This window comes from Pinus tabuliformis, chromosome 2_1 (assembly GCF_031772625.1).
Source record: "Pinus tabuliformis cultivar Carrire ecotype Pingquan chromosome 2_1, CPIR1, whole genome shotgun sequence".
In the NCBI taxonomy this organism is placed as follows: Eukaryota; Viridiplantae; Streptophyta; class Pinopsida; order Pinales; family Pinaceae; genus Pinus; species Pinus tabuliformis.
In genome coordinates this window covers 934612491-934632220 of record NC_142299.1, presented here as the reverse complement: position 1 = coordinate 934632220, position 19730 = coordinate 934612491, and the positions used below count along the sequence as shown (strand labels likewise).

At 38.5% G+C, this 19730-nt stretch overlaps 1 protein-coding gene across 6 annotated transcripts in view; it reads left to right on the top strand.

The window, feature by feature from the left end:
- Positions 1 to 19730, top strand: part of LOC149203713 (uncharacterized) — a 554312-nt gene that overhangs the window by 218631 nt on the left and 315951 nt on the right. For 5 of the 6 annotated variants that reach the window (XM_089403546.1, XM_089403544.1, XM_089403543.1 and 2 more), the window contains 2 exons: positions 10565 to 10621; positions 12122 to 12166. In XM_089403546.1, the coding sequence (XP_089259672.1) occupies positions 10565 to 10621; positions 12122 to 12166 (102 nt within the window). The remainder of the gene's footprint in view (positions 1 to 10564; positions 10622 to 12121; positions 12167 to 19730) is intronic. The other variant, XM_089403545.1, reaches the window with a different exon arrangement.

The following is a 19730-nucleotide window of genomic DNA, read 5'->3' as shown; positions in this document are numbered from 1 at the left end:
TCATTGATGAGGCCATAGGTGTACTCACTTCACGAAAACTAGACTTCCTTCCTTCTATCAAATGGGCTTCTTATCTCCTTATGATCTTTCTTGATAAATTCTCTTGAATCCTTCCTTAAGATGATGAGAGCTTGTTGATCTACCGACTGCCTTTTTAGCTTCTTCTTCACCTTAGCTCTGATACTGTGTTAGAAAATAAAAAAGGAAATAATATTTTCTTGTCTTGATAGTTGTGATTATCTTTGAATTCTTATTATCTTCTTATCATCAAGCAACTACCAAAAACATAAGTACATGAAGATCAACACAATAGACATAGGATATAGGCTCTCAACCAGGGCTAAAACCCCTCTTTTAGGGGAAAACCCAAAAAATTCTCTTCTCTTCCTTTAGAATAAAATCAAATGAGATAACCAAGACCTTTGACCATACGAAAAGAACTCCTCCAATCCACTAGGTCAACCTCCCAATATGATTAGACAAACTTCAGTAGTCAACTTTAGTGAAATTGCTTCAGTCCTACAACATCTTAGATTTTTGGCCTTTAGCTTCAAAATTTTGCCCTACTGCAGATATGCAACTTTTGCCCTCCTGCAATAGCCCCAAAATTCGCATGTGTGACAAAAGAGAGAGAATTTCAACTTCCTTTTGGAGGGCAGACCGACTTGGTGGAGGAGGCATAAAATACGATTTTGACTAAAAAATAAATTTCTTTCTTGACATACAAAACCCAAGAAGGGTCTAGATAATAATGACAAGGACTATGACTCTTGACATAAACCATAGAAGCACTCAATGGGTGCCTAAGTAACCGGATTTGTCCAAACCCCTTTGCGAATCCGAATCCTACGAATCGGATACGATTCGCTAGGAATTCGAATCCTAGAACAGGACACGATGTGTCTGTACAGGAATCGTACGAATCCCGTACGGACACATCGTGTCCCGATTTTGGGATTCAAGTCCCCTAAAAATGCATTTCGTAGACTTAAAAACGCGTTGTTCTTTTATATTTTCACCTTATTTCTCATTCACTTTTGCATAGTTTGAGCTGTGGGCAAGGAGCTAAGGGTTTGGAGCAAGGAGCTAAGGGAGTAGAGCGTTCAGCAAGGAGATTCAAGCACCAGGTAAGTGCATTTTAGCTCCATTTTTTTGCATTTCTATTACAACAATTTGTATATGATTTTTTTTACAAATTTGTTCATTTTTTTACAGTATTCATGGCTCAATCAAAGGCAGCAGTTAGGGGGCAAAGGAAGGGGAAGAATGTCTCCATTGGAGATGCCCCTCCTCCCCCCATATCATCAGAGTCTGTTGCAAGTAATGTTGAGGGAAGAGAAGGACCTAAAGACAACATTGAGAAATATCCCTTGTGGAAATATGTCACAAGAGAGGATGGAACAAGCACCAAGGGGAAGGGAGGAGGCAATGCGCAATGGAGATGCAAATTTTTTCACATTGCTTTCAAAAGCACATATTTATGTGTGAAAGGCCATTTGTTGGCTTTACCGGGTTGTGGAATTGGAGCTTGTAAAGCTGTTCCTTTACAAAAGAGGAAAGAAATGGAAAAGGAGTCCACTGTTGGTATGGAAAATGTGGCTGCAAAATCAAGAAAAACCAAGAATGAAGACCCCCTTCCATTTTTGAGGAAAGGCACCACCAAATTTCCATTTGAGAGTTCTATTGGGGGACAAGCAGCAAAAAGAAGAGCAATTACACTTGGTCCAATGGACAAGATTTTTCAAAAAGAGAAACAGGAAGAGCTTGATCTCACCATTACCTTATTTTTCTATCAAAACTTCATATCATTTAATGTTGCATGCTCACCTTTATTTATTGAGATGTGTCGAGCTCTAACTCACGGGTCTCCATCTTGGTATGTGCCTCCTGGTTCAAAGAAGCTTAGAACCACATTGTTGACGAAGGCAAAAAAAGAGGTGAAAAAAATGCTTGAGCCTATTGTAGCATCATGGCCAACATCTGGGGTTAGCATTGTTTCTAATGGATGGACAAATCCAACATGACACCCAATCATCAACTTCATGGTGTCTTCCTTGAATGGTCCAGTTTTCTTGAAAGCAGTGGATACACTTGGAGAATACAAGGACGCACAATTTATTGGTGAGTTATTTATTAAAGTTATTGAAGATGTAGGTGTTGATTCTTGTGTGCAAACCATTACAGATAATGCACCGTTTGTAAGGCTGTTGGCATGATTGTGGAAGCTAAATATCCACAAGTGTTTTGGACACCTTGCTGTCCATTCATTGAACTTAGCACTGAAATCCATTACTTCTAATGTGCTTTGGATTGGTAACATTATTGAGGATGCACGGCATATCCGTAACTTTGTGCAAAATCATACAAATGCCCTCACTATCTACAAGGAGTACACCAATCTATCATTGTTGAAGATTGCTGATACACTGTTTGCCTCTTCATTCACGATGTTGAAGAGGTTGAGGGAGGTCAAGACCGCTCTTGGGTCCATGGTTATTTCTGAGTTTTGGTCTTTTTGGAGAAAGACAGATTAGGTAGCCTCTAAAAGAGTGAAGGACGCAGTGCTAGATGATGCTTGGTGGGAGAGGGTAGATCTAATTATTCAGATCATGGACCCTATCATTTCTTTGCTTCGATTTGCAGATACAGACAAACCCATCCTAGGAGAGGTTTATGAGGGATGGGATTCCATGATTGAGTCTGTGAGGAGCATTATTCTACAGAGTGAGCGCCCCAAGTATGAGACATCACCAGAGGCCTTCTGTGATACTATATAGGATATTCTTGTCAGCAGATGGGACAAGAATTGTACACCTTTACAATGTTTGGCTCACTCATTGAACCCAAAATACTACAACCATGAGTGGCTGAATGGTGGACCTTCCCGAAGATTCTCTCCTCACATGGATGGTGAAATCTCACAGGGGAGGAAAGAGGCATTTAGGCGGGTTTTTCAGGATAGTGCATTGCTTGATGAAGTGGAGGATGCCTTTGCAGAGTTTTCCACTGGCGGTGGTCGATTTGCAGGATATGATGTGATTAGAGACAGGGGGCTAAGAAGCCCTATTCTTGGTGGGCAAATCATGGGGCAACAAGCCCTCCTCTTCAGTAGTTAGCGATGAGGCTCCTCTCTCAAGTGACTTCATCCTCTTGTTGCGAGAGGAATTGGAGCACATATGGGAATTTGTATAGTGTGAAGAAGAGCAGGCTTGAGCAGTTCAGGGCAGAGACAATGGCGTATGTGCACACCAACCTTCGTCTTATTTACAGGCAGAGGGAAGAGTGGTTGAGGGGAAAGACAAAGATCTGTGATTTCTTTCATGATGATATGGATCTGGACAATAGTGTTGAGTTGGCATTGGCCAACATGGATCTCAATGATCCAGTGCTAGAGCCTGTTAGATTTGATGATGATGATATTTTAGAGGGGTCATCCTCCACACCAGCAGATGTAGAGGCAACTATGGATACAGGGGAGGAGGAGGATGCAGAGGAGAGCAGTGGTGACCATGATGATGAGGACATTGATGCTGATTCTGATGATGACTCTGAGGATTGATGACTACCTATTGCCTTGAGGTTTGTATACGTGTAGTTGTTTTATATTTTCTATTTCTATTTGCCATTGGCATTGCACCAACACTACCTATGTAACACATTTTGTTTTGATGACTTAATGAGAAAACTACAGTTGCCAGTGTCTTTATCTTACTATCTTGTAGTTGTAAGTTGTCTTTCATTTATGAATTATGAATCAGGATGTATGTGACCACTGACATGTATTTGAATTTTGTATGCACTATGCATGCTATAGATGAAGATCTATGTTTGAAATCAATGAATTTGTATCATTAATTAGAATTTGTGTAAGAAATATCTAATTTTTAATATATATATATATATATATATATATATATATATATATATTTTAATAAAATAATATATAACGAATCCTACGTGTCCTGTTCCGGGGGTCATCTTGTCCGAATCCGACACTTGAATCCCTGAATCCTACGAATCTTGAATCCTTGTGTTAGGTGACTTAGATGGGTGCTTTGGCCTAGAAAGAAAATAAACAAAGCATGAAACCCATGCTTATAAATAAATTTTCTTTTCTTTCTTTTTGACAAATACATTAGTCATGACTCAAATACAATTACGAAGACTGATACTAATTACATTTGTCAACATGATGAAGGGGTAGAGCTCATGTTTGGCTTTTCCCTATGTGCTATATTAAATATCTTGGCCATCTTTTGCATTTTATAATATTCTTTTCCTTTGTTTCTTGCTTGTGGCCATGATATGCTTTTAATGTTCTTTTCGCTACATCAACCTTTAGTGCAACATTTCCAGGCCTGACCCAACTATGTGGACAAGGGGAGCAGGAGTGTCAGTGCCTTGTGGACCCAGTTGTCATGTGGATCCAGAGACGGGAAATGATGAAATAGGGCTTGTAATATGTGGCCGAGAGTAAAAAATGTGGAATGGGAAAACGAGACTGTTACCCACCACTTGTGGGTAGTGTATATAGGAGAATTTTTTTCTCCTAGATGGTCCTTAATCGGTAGCCAACAACCCCTTGCAGCTACCAGATAGCTCGATGTGCCACTTTCTCCGCCACCTGAGCCAGCCATGTGGCCCCTCACCCATCTTTTATGATTGTATGTTTGAAGGTGGGCCTCCCAACCCCAAAGGTATGCCTTTTCATTGGTTTGGTACTTTTTATGGACATTTTTGAGCATGGATTGGTGGGGGGATTCAGCGGAAAGAGTGGGATAGGTCTGTACTATTGTCTCCTCTGCCCAATTTGATGGTTAGCCTTGTATCCTAGTTCCATGGGATCTCTTTAACTGGCCATTGGCTCTAGGGTTGGCACTACATGGGAAACCCCAATTTTGGTTCCGTGGTCCCGCTTTACGATACAATATATATCACGCCCTTGCGCTCATTTTAACCCCATCATCATTTTTCCAATCCGGGTCCACATGTGTCCACTAGGTACACACATGGTTAGCCTCTCCCTCCCCTTATCCACACCTTGGTTGGGCTTGGAATGATGCCTTGGAAGTTGATGCAACTAAAAAGAAAAGAAAAAGCATAATTTGTCCACTCACAAAAGGAAACGTACCAAAAAATGCAAAGATGACCGGGACATACACATTTACCACGTGGCAAAAGCCAATCATAAGCTCTACCGCTTATCTATCACCATCACCCTAGTTCCTATGGGCCCTAGATGAGCCCCCTCCACATTAAATGATTGTCCTAAACCCTGGTGGGCAATGAAATGGCCCGTTTTAAAGGGGGTACCTACTGTTATATACCTCACATCATGCTCTCATCCCCTGGAGCCCCGAGCAGTTATGAAGAAAAATCAATAAAAAGGAAAAAGGTATATGAAGAAGAGTGGAAAAACAAAGGCCAGAGTAACTTATGTACCACGATTGCTCCCTCCTACACTCATACACTCAAATGTGGGCTTCCCTTATTATAGCTACCCTTGTACCCTAACATGTGGCTTGGAGTTTTCCTTTGATCCCTAATCCATCTCATCATTATATCATATGCCACCTACTATTGGATGGACTACCATGGACATGTCACCCCACTTCAAAGGCTGAAAGCCTGAAACCACCTAATAGGGTCCTTGTTAACCCTCTTATTGAGCTTGGAGACACTTGTATATGCCAAAGCCCACTATGGAAGGGCATCTCACCATGAAGTGCCCCATTGATTCCATGATTTGTAAACACTTTTACTTGATTATTCTAAAGATTTGTTGTATTGGAGGGCAAGGTATGCATTGGATCTTATGCAGGATTACAGGTGGGTCTCCATTTGGGTTTGGTCACCCTATACGGGATCCTAGCCCTCCAGAGGGCCACATGGGTACTTGTAGGGTGGGTGTTGAGAGCCATGGGCCTCTACCATAGCATAGATTACTTCATGGATCCACAATGCCACTCATTAATTGCTCGTGTTCCACCTTTTTGGATCAGAATGATGCATCTGGTTCATTATGTCCAACCGATTCCACACTTGCACCATACACTTGGCAGATGATCTAGGGTCTAGAGGATGTCTCTCACTGCAGTGGGAGGGATTATGTCATCATCCTATCCCTTACAGATGGTCTACATGAACTTTCAATCCACTTGGAGACCCATGAGGATGTCCTTGTGCCCCCACACCGACTTGGGAGCACCACAGGTTCTCGCTTGGAAAACAAGGGGCCAACCCCTTGTCCACAATGTTTGGAGTTCATTCTGTCATCAAGGCACTTTGGACTTCATTTGGCCTTCTCAATGGCTCAACGACTCATTATGTTGATCATTCTGCCCTCTTAAGAGGCTTATTTTTATGTTATTGAGCTATTTGGTGGCATTTTCACCAAAAGTATTGTTATTATGCACATTAATTTATTTTAGGGTCCAAATTAGGCCATTTGAATCCCTTAGAGGATTGTATAAATAGAAGAGAGACATTCTCTCTCATTCATCATCACTTGGATTGGATTAGTATCTCTTGAGAGATTTTCACACTTTTTGCTGGGTAAACCTTTTGGAGCTTTCTTGATGCACTATGATGTTTGGATTTTCGCTATTGTCTTTGGAGCTTCTTTCTAATGCAAAGTTGATGAATGGATATACTCTCTCTCTCATGTAAGTCGAATTTTGATGCTATTCTTGTTATTTTATTGGTTTACTGCATGTTATGATTATCATTATTCTTGTATGGGTTAAAGTAAATGCGAAATTCTTTTGGGAACCTTGAATAAGTGATTTAATGCATGCATTGTACTTGAAGAGAGTGGGTGAATGTTCCTAGAGGCACCTCTTAGGTTGAAAGACCTCGAAACTTCATCTCTTTGGAAAATTTGAAGTATAAATCTCTATTGACCTAGTTGCTGCTCTTCGAGAGGCTAGCAAAGATTAATTAAGGCTCCTTAGCACACAAAAATTCTTGATCTATATGTATCTTGACTTCATTAAGCCCAAGCAATAAGGCACTAATCCTCGTTTCCATTTGGTGGTCAAATTTCCCTCTCTTTTCTTCACTTTTCCCAATTCTAGGCCTAACCCCATAAGGTATCCTAGGGCATCACACAAAATCTTTTGTAGCCATCCAAACACCTTGAAAATTGGTCCACAACTGTGCTGGGGTCTTCTTAAGGGGTCCTCAAAATTTGAGCACAATTCGACGGTGGAATCTCGAGATATTGCAAGCCCTAGCTCGAGGATCATTTCTCTCCCTAGGCTGATTTTGGGTTAGTGTCCTCACTTGGATCATTGCATTCAAATTTCAAAAGAAAATTAGTTATTTGATCCTATTCTCTTCCCTAATTAGGTCAAGCCCCTCTTTGGTCGATCAAATCCATACCCTTGACCTAGTTTGGGTCCACCTGGGTTCTCTGTGGTCCTGCAACTTTATAACTCAAATTCCACAAAGACTACATAGGATCCATTTCTCCACAAGGATCCTTAAGTCTAGGAAACCCCCTTGTCAAGGCATATCCTCCAACCCTAGGCCAAGGTATCCTCATAGCCCTTCTTAAAGAGCCCATCACCTTGCTTCTCAAGCAAGTAAGCTATTTAATTGAGTCTCTCTTGTGAATAGGTTTTAGGAATCACTCCTTATCCGATCATTGATCCATTCATCATTGTGATTCCTCTTATACTGGGTCTCCTCCCATCGGTGAAAGTCCATAAAGAACAGGGAGCTTTAGTTGAGGAGACATTGGGCTATCACTCCATTATTGCCCCTTGACCGAGTAGTTGCTCTATAGGATCCCCTCCTAGGACCCCTGCTAGTTTGAATGGTAACAGGGACCATGCGACCAAAATCGTGGTTTCCCAAGCAATGCCCTTATTGAAACCATAGGTCAATAGGGGAGATCCCACGTGACTAGGATTGAGGATTAACCCCCCATTTAGGGTGAGGGAACAAAACCACAGTCAAAGCCCTTCCTTTTTCCAAGTCATCCAACAATCCTTGCCTAGGATGCCCAAGAAAAACAAGCATGGGCACCCAATTGCACAATGAAAAACACATGTTTTGGGTTGGATTGCCCACCTTCTAACATATGCTCTTGACAGATGGGTGAGGGGATATATGACTGATTGAGGGAGCGGAGATAAAATGGCACAATGTATTGGCTACACTAATGGCTGTTAGGGGTTGTGGCTGAAGAGATAACTAGGAGAAAATTTCTCGTATGGGGTCACCCTCTTTTGGTGGGTAGTTGGTCCTTTACTCGACACTTGTTGCCCTGATTCAATGGGGCAACCTGGATCAATGGGGCAATCTGGAAATAAGAAGTGATACTTTTGAGAATTGCTGGCCGAGATGGGGCAATCAAGCAATTGGGATCTTTGTCTGAGCACCTCTCTGATGAAGAATGCAAGACATATCTTATTGGGCCAGTGAAAAAAGTGGAGGGGAACACTTTAGTCCGTATAAAGGTTATGGCAATGACATCCATTGAAGGAGATTGATCATTGGGCAGGTGAAAAATGTTCAAAAACTGAAATCTGCATTTAATTATTGTTTTCCTGCATAAAAATAGCAACAATAGGTTGCTGTTCAGCTCTACTTTTACAAAGTAATTAGCAGTATTAATCATTATTTTGCATTTGTTTGCAAGCCAATTCATGCCTAGCTTTTCATGCATTCATTTTGGTGTGTTTCCAGCAGTTTTTGAGTGATTGATGTTCATTATCCATTTAAAGCATACACTTAGCCATTTATTGTATACATTTGTTTTCTTGATTTGTCTTCTGTGTGTCTGTTTATTTGCTTGCTTTTTTAGATCTGATTCATTTCTGAACAACAGTTTCCTTTGTTGGTTTTAGGTTATATTTACAACTTTATTCAATAGTTGATACGTTAGACTAATTAGGGAAGCCTTCAATGTGGTTGGAAAAGCACCAACCCAAAGTCAAATAGGTTCAGAGCGAGGTGACATTGGCTCTGCGCCTATTAGTTATCTGAACTCCTTTATTCTTTGCAAGGAGGAATTTCTGGGTGATAACATTACACAGCGTGATCTGTGTAATGTTGAATTAACCTCACAGTGTATCCATGAACTGTCAATGCTGAATGAGGAACTTCTAACAAGTTCTTGCCATAATGTATCCATGAAGCTTTGCAGCTGTTTCCCCAATATAACTTCTGAATAAATTCATTTTGGGTGCTAAGTTCTAACACAGTGTATAGTATATATTATGTGTACTTTGTAATAATAACAATAATATGTATATATATTATAAATTTTATATACCAACTGTGTTTGATACAACATTTGTATCCATACTGATATCTACATGCTGGCTGAAACATATACTCATAATTTCTTAGGCCAATTTCTTCTTTGTTGGGTAAATAAACTTAGATTCGCAAAAAATGAATATAAGGTAAGACAAAGAGAAGTTTTTGGATCATGGCTTAAAGATAGGCATTGATCGATTATTTGTTGTTGGTATAAGGCTACCAGCCTAGATCCATCTTAACCCTGAATCTATCAAGGGCTGAGAGGGATCGAATCTCTGGAGGTGTGAATCTATTTTTGACTGTAGGAAAGGTTTTCACCTAAAAGATTTGATCCCTCTCAGGACTTGATAGATCTAGGGTTAAGATGGATTTAGGCTGGTTTATAATAAATTGCAAATTGTTATAACGTTCTAATAGTGAGAAATTAGTCTTAGTTTCCTTTTATTTTTCTCAGATCACAACCATTTAATAAATGAATTCTACTATTGTAATATTTTATTTTTGAAATTACATTTGCTACTTTTAGTTCTAGTTTTAGTCAATAGAATGTTCATAGGAGTAGAAGAGATTTTAAACTTTTCATTCTTTTTCTACTTAAAGGTAAATAAATGCTTAAAGACGTATTCTCTTAGTAATAGTAAGACTTGAATATTTTCATTATTCTCTTTTGTGTGACTTGTAATTTTATTACTATTATTTTTAATTGAGCCTATTTTATTTTTATTATTACTTTTTTAATTGAGCTGACACTATGTTTTTTTGATCTAATGCTTCACTACAACATATCCCCCATACTGGGTTGTAGAGCATTTCTGGACACAACAATGTTGAGTTTGTGTGATACTTTGTTTCATATATTATTTTCGAATGGTCTAGAATAAATTTTGTGGTATTGTACTAAATAAATTGATTTGACGCTATCTTAGAAACTCTGTTTATTACTTATTTTCATATTTTGTATTGTACGTGAACCTTGTAATATGGAAGGAATCCATTTTATTGCTCCATTATCAAGAATTTCTCTTGTATAAAGATTCACAATACTCTTTAGAATGGTTATAAGAAACATATTCTGATGATGAATCGATTTTATTCATATTCTTGTTTTAATTTATTATTGCTTATTGTTAACAAACAGTAATTGTGCTTTCTCAGTCGATGCAATAAATACATACACATATATATTAAGGACCATTTTTGGAGGTTTGGTTGGCAAACTTATATGAAATGCTTAGTTTTGAAATTTGAATATCCTTATGAAATCACCATTTATTGGCTGTTTGTGTTGTAGTTGGATGAGCGATATACTTTAGCAAAGGCAACACATAAATTAGCTGTTTTCTCACAGGTTTGTGTCTTACACACTAAAGTCAATTATTATATAGAGCTAATGTTAACAATCTAATGCCAAAGATGGTAGAATGGTATAAGAAGAGTTACGAGATTTATTTTTGAGAATTAGAATGCTGCAAGTAATTCACAATTCTTATATCCTAAGGGATCACCCACCTTTACTGGATAAAAACAAACTTTCTTTCCACAGAAAAAGGTGATGAATTTTTTCAAGCACTAGCATTTTCTATTCATGAACAGCAACGCTGTGGTTTCACATAAAACCATAGTTCCATCCACAGAAACTAATACTGAAGTATTCTAAAGTCAACAAGTTTCCCTTCTGTAAGCAAAAGCTTCCTTCTTCACTATAATTAGCCACCTTGTATCCTAAAACAATGTGATCCCCAATCAAAACGACTACTTATCTAAGATAAATTTTTCCTTTTCTGCTTACGACTGCTAGCTTCATTTAGCATATATAGTGCCTTCTTCCAGTTATTCCTACATTAAATTGACTAAAAAAGGGAACACCCATTTCCACTTATAACAATGAAAACGTCAAAACAAAAACACCATTTTTTTTGAAAAATACATTCTTATATTTACAGAAAACTATTAACAAAAAAAAGTACAAAAAGTGGAAGGAATATATTGTTGAGATTCTAGTGATGCAAGCTTTTCACAATTTGATAACTACTTCTATCGATACAAACAGTTCCTTCTTTATCCTTTAATCAACAAGTAGCTACATATGAAAAACTTCAACTAATAATCTTCAACAAGAGCAGTAAATAGAGATCACAGTAGACAATGAACAATAGACAATAAACAAGAGACAAGAGACACCAAGATTAGGCTCCCAGCGAGGGCATACCCAGAAGGGGAAAACCCAAAATTCTTTCCTTGTGAGAGAGAGATTCTGTCCATCAATAGTACATCTGAATGTTTCAACAAATCCAAAATGATCAACAATGAGATACCCAATCAATGTCTGCACAAATAAAGAGAGAGATTCCCAATTCTAGGCCTAATGTTGAGTCATGCACTCGCTGACTCAACAATACTATTGTTTCACAAGAACTGATTTTTAGAAACAAATGGCTGGACATCAGAGTGATCTGACACTAGTACGAGTTAAGGCTCATATTTTGTGGAATCATCAGTGCAAGAGATGTATTGACCGACATTTTATTTGTTTTTTTCCTTAAAGAAACTGAAAAATATTGTTTCACTTTAAAATGGTTATATTGCTCTTCATGTGGCTTGTAGGTTCAATATACGAATTTCCAATCTCTAGAGGATAGTGAAATGATTATCTTTCCAGTTTACCTACATTGTGTGCTTTAAAGGTTCTACAGTCTTCGCGGTCTATTGAATGCAAACAAGATTTTCTTTTGATATTTTATTTCCTATTTTACTGAGTGCCTGTGTCAGTCAAAACTTTTGTCTCTTGCTAATCTGAATCTACTCCAAATGACTGGTACTAAAAGACTTGCATGTTATGCATGTGCAGGGAATACTAGCGATGTCAAAAACATTCATTGGGGTTATTGAGTTGGTATGCTTTCATTCTCTTAATGGATATTGCATTATTTTCCCCTTTTTGTTTATTACTTAAACTCTCTTCTTCAACTTTGTTTATTCTATATCTTATGCTTCAGAAGATGAAGGTGATGAAAACCTGCATTCATAAGACAAGGGAGGATCGAAAGCTAGAAGTTTTGTTAGCATAACGTTAGATGATTGAACAGAAGGATGATATGTGCATATAGGTTAGAGAATATTGCATAGAGTCATTCTGTGTTAACAACTGGTATATGGTTGTTGTTCATCCTTGTGACCTTTTACCAGTTTTATCATCAGTTCTTAAAGTCTGTTCTCATAAGCATTAAGTTGAAATTGAGCATTGCCTTCTCTGAGATAGTAATTTTTGTTAGAAATAGTTATTAGAGGTATTGACTGAGGAGCATATTATTATTATATTTCGGAACCTAGAATATTGTTAGATAAGAGGCCGGTACTGTTGTATGTTTAGTGACTAAATAAGATAGTTCTACACTCATTTTCTCTGTCTATAAGTGATCTGTTACTCTTTTCTTCTGGCAGACACTTTGCTATAATCCAGGTTCTTGGAGGATCTATAAAGAGAGCACATAGAGTCTAGACCTAGGTTGCAAGAACTGCAAAATAGGTAAAGTCCAGGGAACATAAATTCACAGGTTTCACTAGAATAAACATTTCAGGGTTTTCTTAGTTTTTTTAAATCTTAAATATATATAAAAGGATAATTGAATTTGTATTTTTTTTTTCAAATCTTTAAAACTTGTACTAGTATATACACATATCATATTTGTATTCATAACAAAAACTGGGCCATCCTCCATCCTCCAATGCAATTATTAAAATCCTAGATGTTCACTCTTTAGTTTATATATGATAATCAGTTCACTAATAGACTAATATTCTGATACCATCTTGTCAATTGGCTCTTCTTGAGTGAGAGCCAAGGCCCAAAACCACTGCTTTGACCAGGATCAATAGTAGGAAGACTGTGGCTATAACATAACCAAGACTTGTTAGTTCTCATGTCAGCAGGGGTGCATACAGATTTTCACCACCACTGTAAACCCTGTGAAAATTTCAATACTGAAATTCTATTGCAGCAACTGGAATTAATTCTTCTAACTGTAAATTAATTATGCAGTTTATTGCTACGGCAACAACGAATTAATCACATTGCAATCTTCACAAATAATTTTCTGCGGAAAATAAACTGGAAACTGAGAAAATATTGGCACACACAAAAAAAATATAACACCGTTATTTTTGGACAAAACTCCCCGGAAAAACCCGATGTGGGAAATAGGTGCAGCGGCTGAGGGTTTTTATTATTAAGTAGCAGTGAGAGAATTCTAAGTACAATAAACGTCGCCAAACTGGCAAATCTACCCAAGATAAATATTGGCAAAAATATACTAAGGGATTTTACCCTCTTTCCGAGCAAATCCCCACACTGTCTGATCTCCGAAAAGCTAGCCTTCCAAACTGGCCTGCGTAGGCTTTGCGTCACCCCTGCGCTACCTACCAAACGATCTAACTGAATCAACTGCCAATCTAGCCATCTTGCTTGCTGTTGACTGGGAAAATTCTTCTCCGACCTTCTAGAAAATCTTCTCGGTCTCTGGAACTGAAGACGTCCTCCCTTTCAACTGAATCGAACTGCTCACTTGAGGCTCTGTACTGCTTCTGCGTAGCCTCTTGGAGAATATTTTCAGCCTTTTCTTCCTGACTCTCCGGAACTGGAAAAATTCCTTTGGACTCACTGTCTCTACCCCTCTTTGTCTTTGCATCTCCTCTCTGGCTCAAACTCTTCCGACAGAAAGCTGTTTTTCCCTAGGAAGTCGAATTGCCCAAGGAAATCGATCTCAAGTGTGTTCCTCCATCTACCCATTGACCTCTTCTTATAATCTCCATTTGGGACTCAAACGACTAAGATTAAAAGTTTAAAACTTAATCAATGACTGAGATTATTTCCTAGTCGATCCGTGTGAGTTTCTAGAGAAATCTCACCTTCCTCAATTAATTGCTATTAATTAAGAATTTTCCCTAAGTTAGACTTAGGAAACATGTGATCACTGATTAATTAACTTAATTAAGGCATTTCTGGTTGGAGTTTCCTAAAATCTTTTATGGGTTATGGAGTCCTAGTGTTTCTTAGCCTCTTTGACAACTTTTGAGACTAGAACACCATTCGATGTTACAAAAACTAACACTCCCTCTTAGTGAGGAAGGTGTTCTAGTGTCGTACTGCTACAACACCTTGTCTCTACATCATCCTCTATACGTTGTTGATGTTTGGCCACTGTGATTGCCTACTACTGCCCACCAAACTCTGTGCAACTTTGATGCTGCATCTGTGCTATTGCTGACACTGCTATTACTACAACTGAGAAACATCCAAAATACTAAATCAACTGTCTCGTGCTGCCTCTGTCTCTTGAGTCTTGACTGCTACTAGCCATTGTGCTATCTACTTGGAAATCTGCGTTGCTACGGACTCTGCTACTAAGCATCCTACTCTGCTACTGTTCTGCACTCCTTAGTATCTCACTACTACTAGTCTACAACTCACTTTGGAATCTGACTGCATCAACTGACACTGATCCATCCTGCTACTGAATACTCTGGGCCCTTGTAGCAAGGTAATGATCCAAGAGGAAACATCTTCGATTCTTACCTCAGTGGACCCACACAAATCTTTGCGCAACTCTGGGACTATAGTTCCATATCGCCCCACCTCACTCTTGGAAGTATAGCTGCAAACATGGCGAAGTCTTCCTCCAACTTGGAGGAAAATTTGTCTATCTCTGCGAATGCTGCCGCCTGGTCTTGCTTCTCCTGCTTGTCCTTCTTCCTTTGAGGACACAGTACTGTAGTTTCCAAACTCGCCACGCCTGAAGCACTTGACCTTAGATAGGTCCTAATTAATTAACTTAATTAAGGCATTTCTAGGTGGATTTTCCTGAAACCTTTTCTGGGTTTTGGAGTCCTAGTGTTTGTTAGCCTCTTTGACAATTGTCGAGACTAGAACACCATTTCATGCTACAAAAACTAACAAGCCCAAAGTCACAAGTCAAAACCATTGCCAAAACCATGGGAGGCCCTATGTTAGGTGTCCTAGACCTTGTGTTTGGTCGAATCATGGCCAGTGCCTCTGGGTTCATATCTAGCTCCTTTCATCTTGATAGGATTGGATGGCCTTGGATGGGGTTACTTGAGGATTCATGCTTCTATGAGAGCCTGCTTTTGTAGAGGTGATCACCGATGTATTCTGTTTTAGTTTAATACATTTTACTTCTTGGATTTTCAAGTTTCATTTCAAAATAGCAAATCAATTAATTTTGGATTGATTAAAATGGAATAACATTTAGCCAAGGTTGTGATACAGTTAATTTGGATTATTTTACTTATCTTTCACCCCTTGTATCAAATTATTTTGCTGCAAATCTGAGCATTTTAGTGGCTGTTACAAGAAAAATATGCAAGTATTTCAAGCTTTCCTGCACATACCAAGTAAACAGATTTGGAATCTTGCATTTGAGACACTATTACACTTTATCACTTTAGAGAAAAGAAGGAATTTTTAAGCTGTTTTTATTGAATATTTGTTGTTGGAAATTTTCTGGGTTTAGTATCTAATGGATCTTGATCCCAAGTTTACAAAAATATGATTTTCTGATTGGTTGAAATTGATACTTTTAGCTGTCCAAAGCTTGTAAGTGGTCTTCTAACATCCATATTTCGACTTCCAGCCTCCCCACCCTAAGATCATTAATGGAGGAGTGCTTTGGTACTTGTTGGGTAGTTTGTTTAAGTAAAACAAGTTTCTGTCCCAATAATTTACTGCATATTTCAGAGTTTGGAGTTGCAGGGCAGCAAACTGATTTGCTCTATGACCCGTATAACCAGTAACCCAAACTTAAAAATAACTGCACAACTGGTTAGCATATTTCTTCTATATTAATTTCAAATACTTATATGCCATATTTAATGTTTTTTAGTGTAATGTTTTGCTGGTTTTAGTTTCCTGTTGCATATTTATACATAGAATCCAGCAGGATATCCCAATAATAGACCCATCCACCTCATCCTTGACCCCATATTACTTGGGTTGATTGAGATATTGTGTGGGAATCCTTCCTTGGCCTTTTAGGAGGAAGTTGGGCCTAAAGAGAAAGGGTTTGGACCGAGGTGACAGTGGTCCCTTACCCTATGTAAATAATGTGGTAATGAAAGAGAGAAGGCTTCATGGCCAAGTGCCATGGTCATAGGGACCAGCTGATGGGGTTGTCCACATCTTGAGTGTATAGATGTAGAGGTCGGAGTAATCATGGACGCATGAGTTACCCAATCAACTTGATTTTTCCACCCCTCTTGTGTGCCTTTTACTTCTTGATTATTCCTTTTATTACCACATATAGCTCAAGGGTTAGAGCTTGCTCTTTATGATATTAACAATTTTATTACCCCTTAAGATGACTCAGTTTATCGCTCATTGGGGTTGGGACATGCAAGGGTTCCTTTTGATGTGAAAGAGCATCATTTTCTCACGAACTGGGCGATGGCCATATGAGGTGGGTATAGCTCATGCTAGGCTTTTGCCCATGTGCTAATCTTTAGTCCCGATCATCTGCTACATTTTGATTTTCCTTCTTTCGTTTTGTTTGGCCATGACATACTTTGTCTTTTCTTTTAGTTGCATCAACCTATAGGGCAATGTTTTCTAGCCTTACTCAAGGAGTGAACATATGGGGGTGCCAAATTGTGATAAACCAATGATAATTTAGACCCAAAGAGTGGAGGTGAGATGTAATATTCCCTCTAAATAAAATTTTGCTAAAGTAAATTACGAAATTTTGCAATTTTGGATGATGAACCATTTTTGGCCAAAAGCTTTAGTAAAAGTGGGTGTCACATCAAATTAATTTTTGGTAAAAAATGAGGCTGCAGACATTAGAGCTAAAGGAAAAATCTATTGCAAAGTTGAATGTGGGGACCACTCCAAGAGGGAATTTGAACTCCCTTGAGGAATTCAACTTGGAGGGAATAAGGAGAGAGAAGGAGGTCAAATTTTGGAGCCCACTAGGGGGAAGGAAGAGCAACAATTATAAATAGAATGGGAGGCCTCCATTTTTCGGCTTTTTTCCATTTGCTGATTGAACGCTAGTTTGCTTGAGCTGCTCAGCCAAGTCAACTCATGCTGCTTAGCACAAGAGGTTTCCAAACGAGAATCTCACCTCCTTCAGTGGACCTCAAGTGCCACTCTATGGGAGTTCATCTTTATTATTGTAGAGCTTTTTCGGAGTTAATTGCTAGGAAATTCATCCCAATTTCTAGGCAAACTGGGCACAAGAGAAGAATTCACACTCTTTGGGAGAGGTAGCTACAGTGCAGATCTAGTTTCAGGAATTTGAGGAGTTTCTCTCTTCGAGTTTTGTAAAAGGATTGCGGGAATCTGCAAGCCAAACTTGGGGATGATTTTGAGGGCATAATTATGCATTTCTGGGGCCTGTGCAGAGATAGAGAAACAGTGAAATCGTGGGAGTTTGGGGAGCCAGTATAATCTTGGGTTTCTTGCTGGAGAATTTACCTATCATATGGGACACTTATAATTTCTTAGCTGTTGGTGGGGAGGTTTTCAGCTATTTTCCAGCGGTGGTTTCCTTGTGGGATGCAGAGCCAGTGGACTGGGGAATTTACACTTTTTAGGGTCTGCTGGACTAGTTGGATTTTAGCTTGAGAGTTTTCTGAGTTTTGATGGAGTTGGCATGGGGAGCCCATAGCTAAAATTTGAGAATTTTTGGAGCTGTATAGAGGGCAGAAACAACATTTCACCTACAACAACAACAATAACATGAAATTTATGGGCCAACATAGAATTTGGAGAGGAGATTACCTAGCACTTGGGCTTCACTAATTTCACTTGGGTTTTGCCTTGCTTGTTGTAGCAAACCTAGGTTCCTCTATTCCTATTTGTTTGTACTCCATCCTTCTCAAGCAATAAAATGGCTCAATTTTTTGGTGTTAATTTTGGTGTAAACTGATATTTTTGCATGTGTGTTCATTTTGGGTTGCATGTTCATGATTTTGCTTTGATTATCACCTAATATTACCATTACCAATATTACAATGGTATCAGAGCAGTGATTTGGCCAGCTATGGGCGAGAACTTCTTATGTGACCCCAAAAGACAAGTGTAATATAACTTACTGGACCCATAGGTGTAGAAGCAGGGAGAGAGAATTGGAGATAAGCCTAGATATAGAAGTTCTTGAGCAGGGGGTAGAAGAGACAAGCATGGGGGATACTAGTAAGGAGGACACAGCCTTTCAAAGCCTTTTGAAGGTTCTGAATGAGATGGCACAAGGGTAGAAGGAGATGGCACAGGGGCAAAAGGAAATGTTGGTAGAGATAAAACAATAGAATCGTAACAAGGGCAGCCATGGGGAGTTCATTGCAAGAGAGAGTTCAGGCACATGCCATCATGTTGACAGTACTAATCCGACGAGCCATACCCACATTTATAGTGGACCACCCAGATCTACTATACCCACGTTTCTGACTATAGGAGCTGGAGGATAGACATATATGGATGAGATGCCCTTAGGGGATTATTGTTGCGAGTATCAGTTTATGGGGGTAGAATTTCTGTTAAAATTTGGCAGCTTAAGGATGAATTTCTTCTAGAAGAAATCATATCTTTCAATTTTTTTTGAATAAAATTTCATTTCTGATAATTCTAATATGACTTTCCAAAAATAATAAGTCACATCTCAATTTGGAACTGACTTTCCAAAAATAGAAATTCATGTCTAAATGATCAAGGATGATCTTAACATATGGAATCCACTTTAAAATTAAATCCATCATGATTATACAAGTCAATAATTAATATATTTATCCTTACTAGTATTATTATTGTTATGATACTATTATTTATGAAATATTCTAAATTCATTCACTTTTAATGGATTAATAAAAACAAATTCTCTCAAGGAATAAGTAAATTAAATTGAGAATCTCTCTTGGAATAAAATAGTAACTCTACAGTTAAGAGAATGTAACTTTCCCTCACTAATTCAATGTATGACAAAAGTGTAACTCCTCATTAAATGCACTTGTAAACTCCTTCATTCAATTCGAGTTGTAACTCTCACCAAATATTCTCTCATGTTTAAGTGAAACTCTCTCTCTTCCTAATTCGAATTGTAACACCTCAAGACAAGTGTAAGTCTCTCTCTATTCGTGGTATGAGTTACGCTTCTTCTCAAGTAGCTCCTACCTCATGGAATTCAATTCTCCTATTATTGGCTCAAGGCATGAATTCATTTTGTAACTCCTCTCCTTTCTCATTTATTTAAGCTAGAGCAAGTGAGAGTTGAGAGTAGCATGTTCATTGTGAAGAAGAAGAGCTAGTGTTGAGTGTGTGCAAGAGAAGTCTGAGAGCAAGTGAAGAGAAGAGGAAGGGAAGAGTTGGAGCAATTATGAAGGATAAGATCTGATCAAGAGAAAAAGATCTTCAAGCAAAGAGCAAGAGCACTTTAGTTGCAAGTTGATCACAG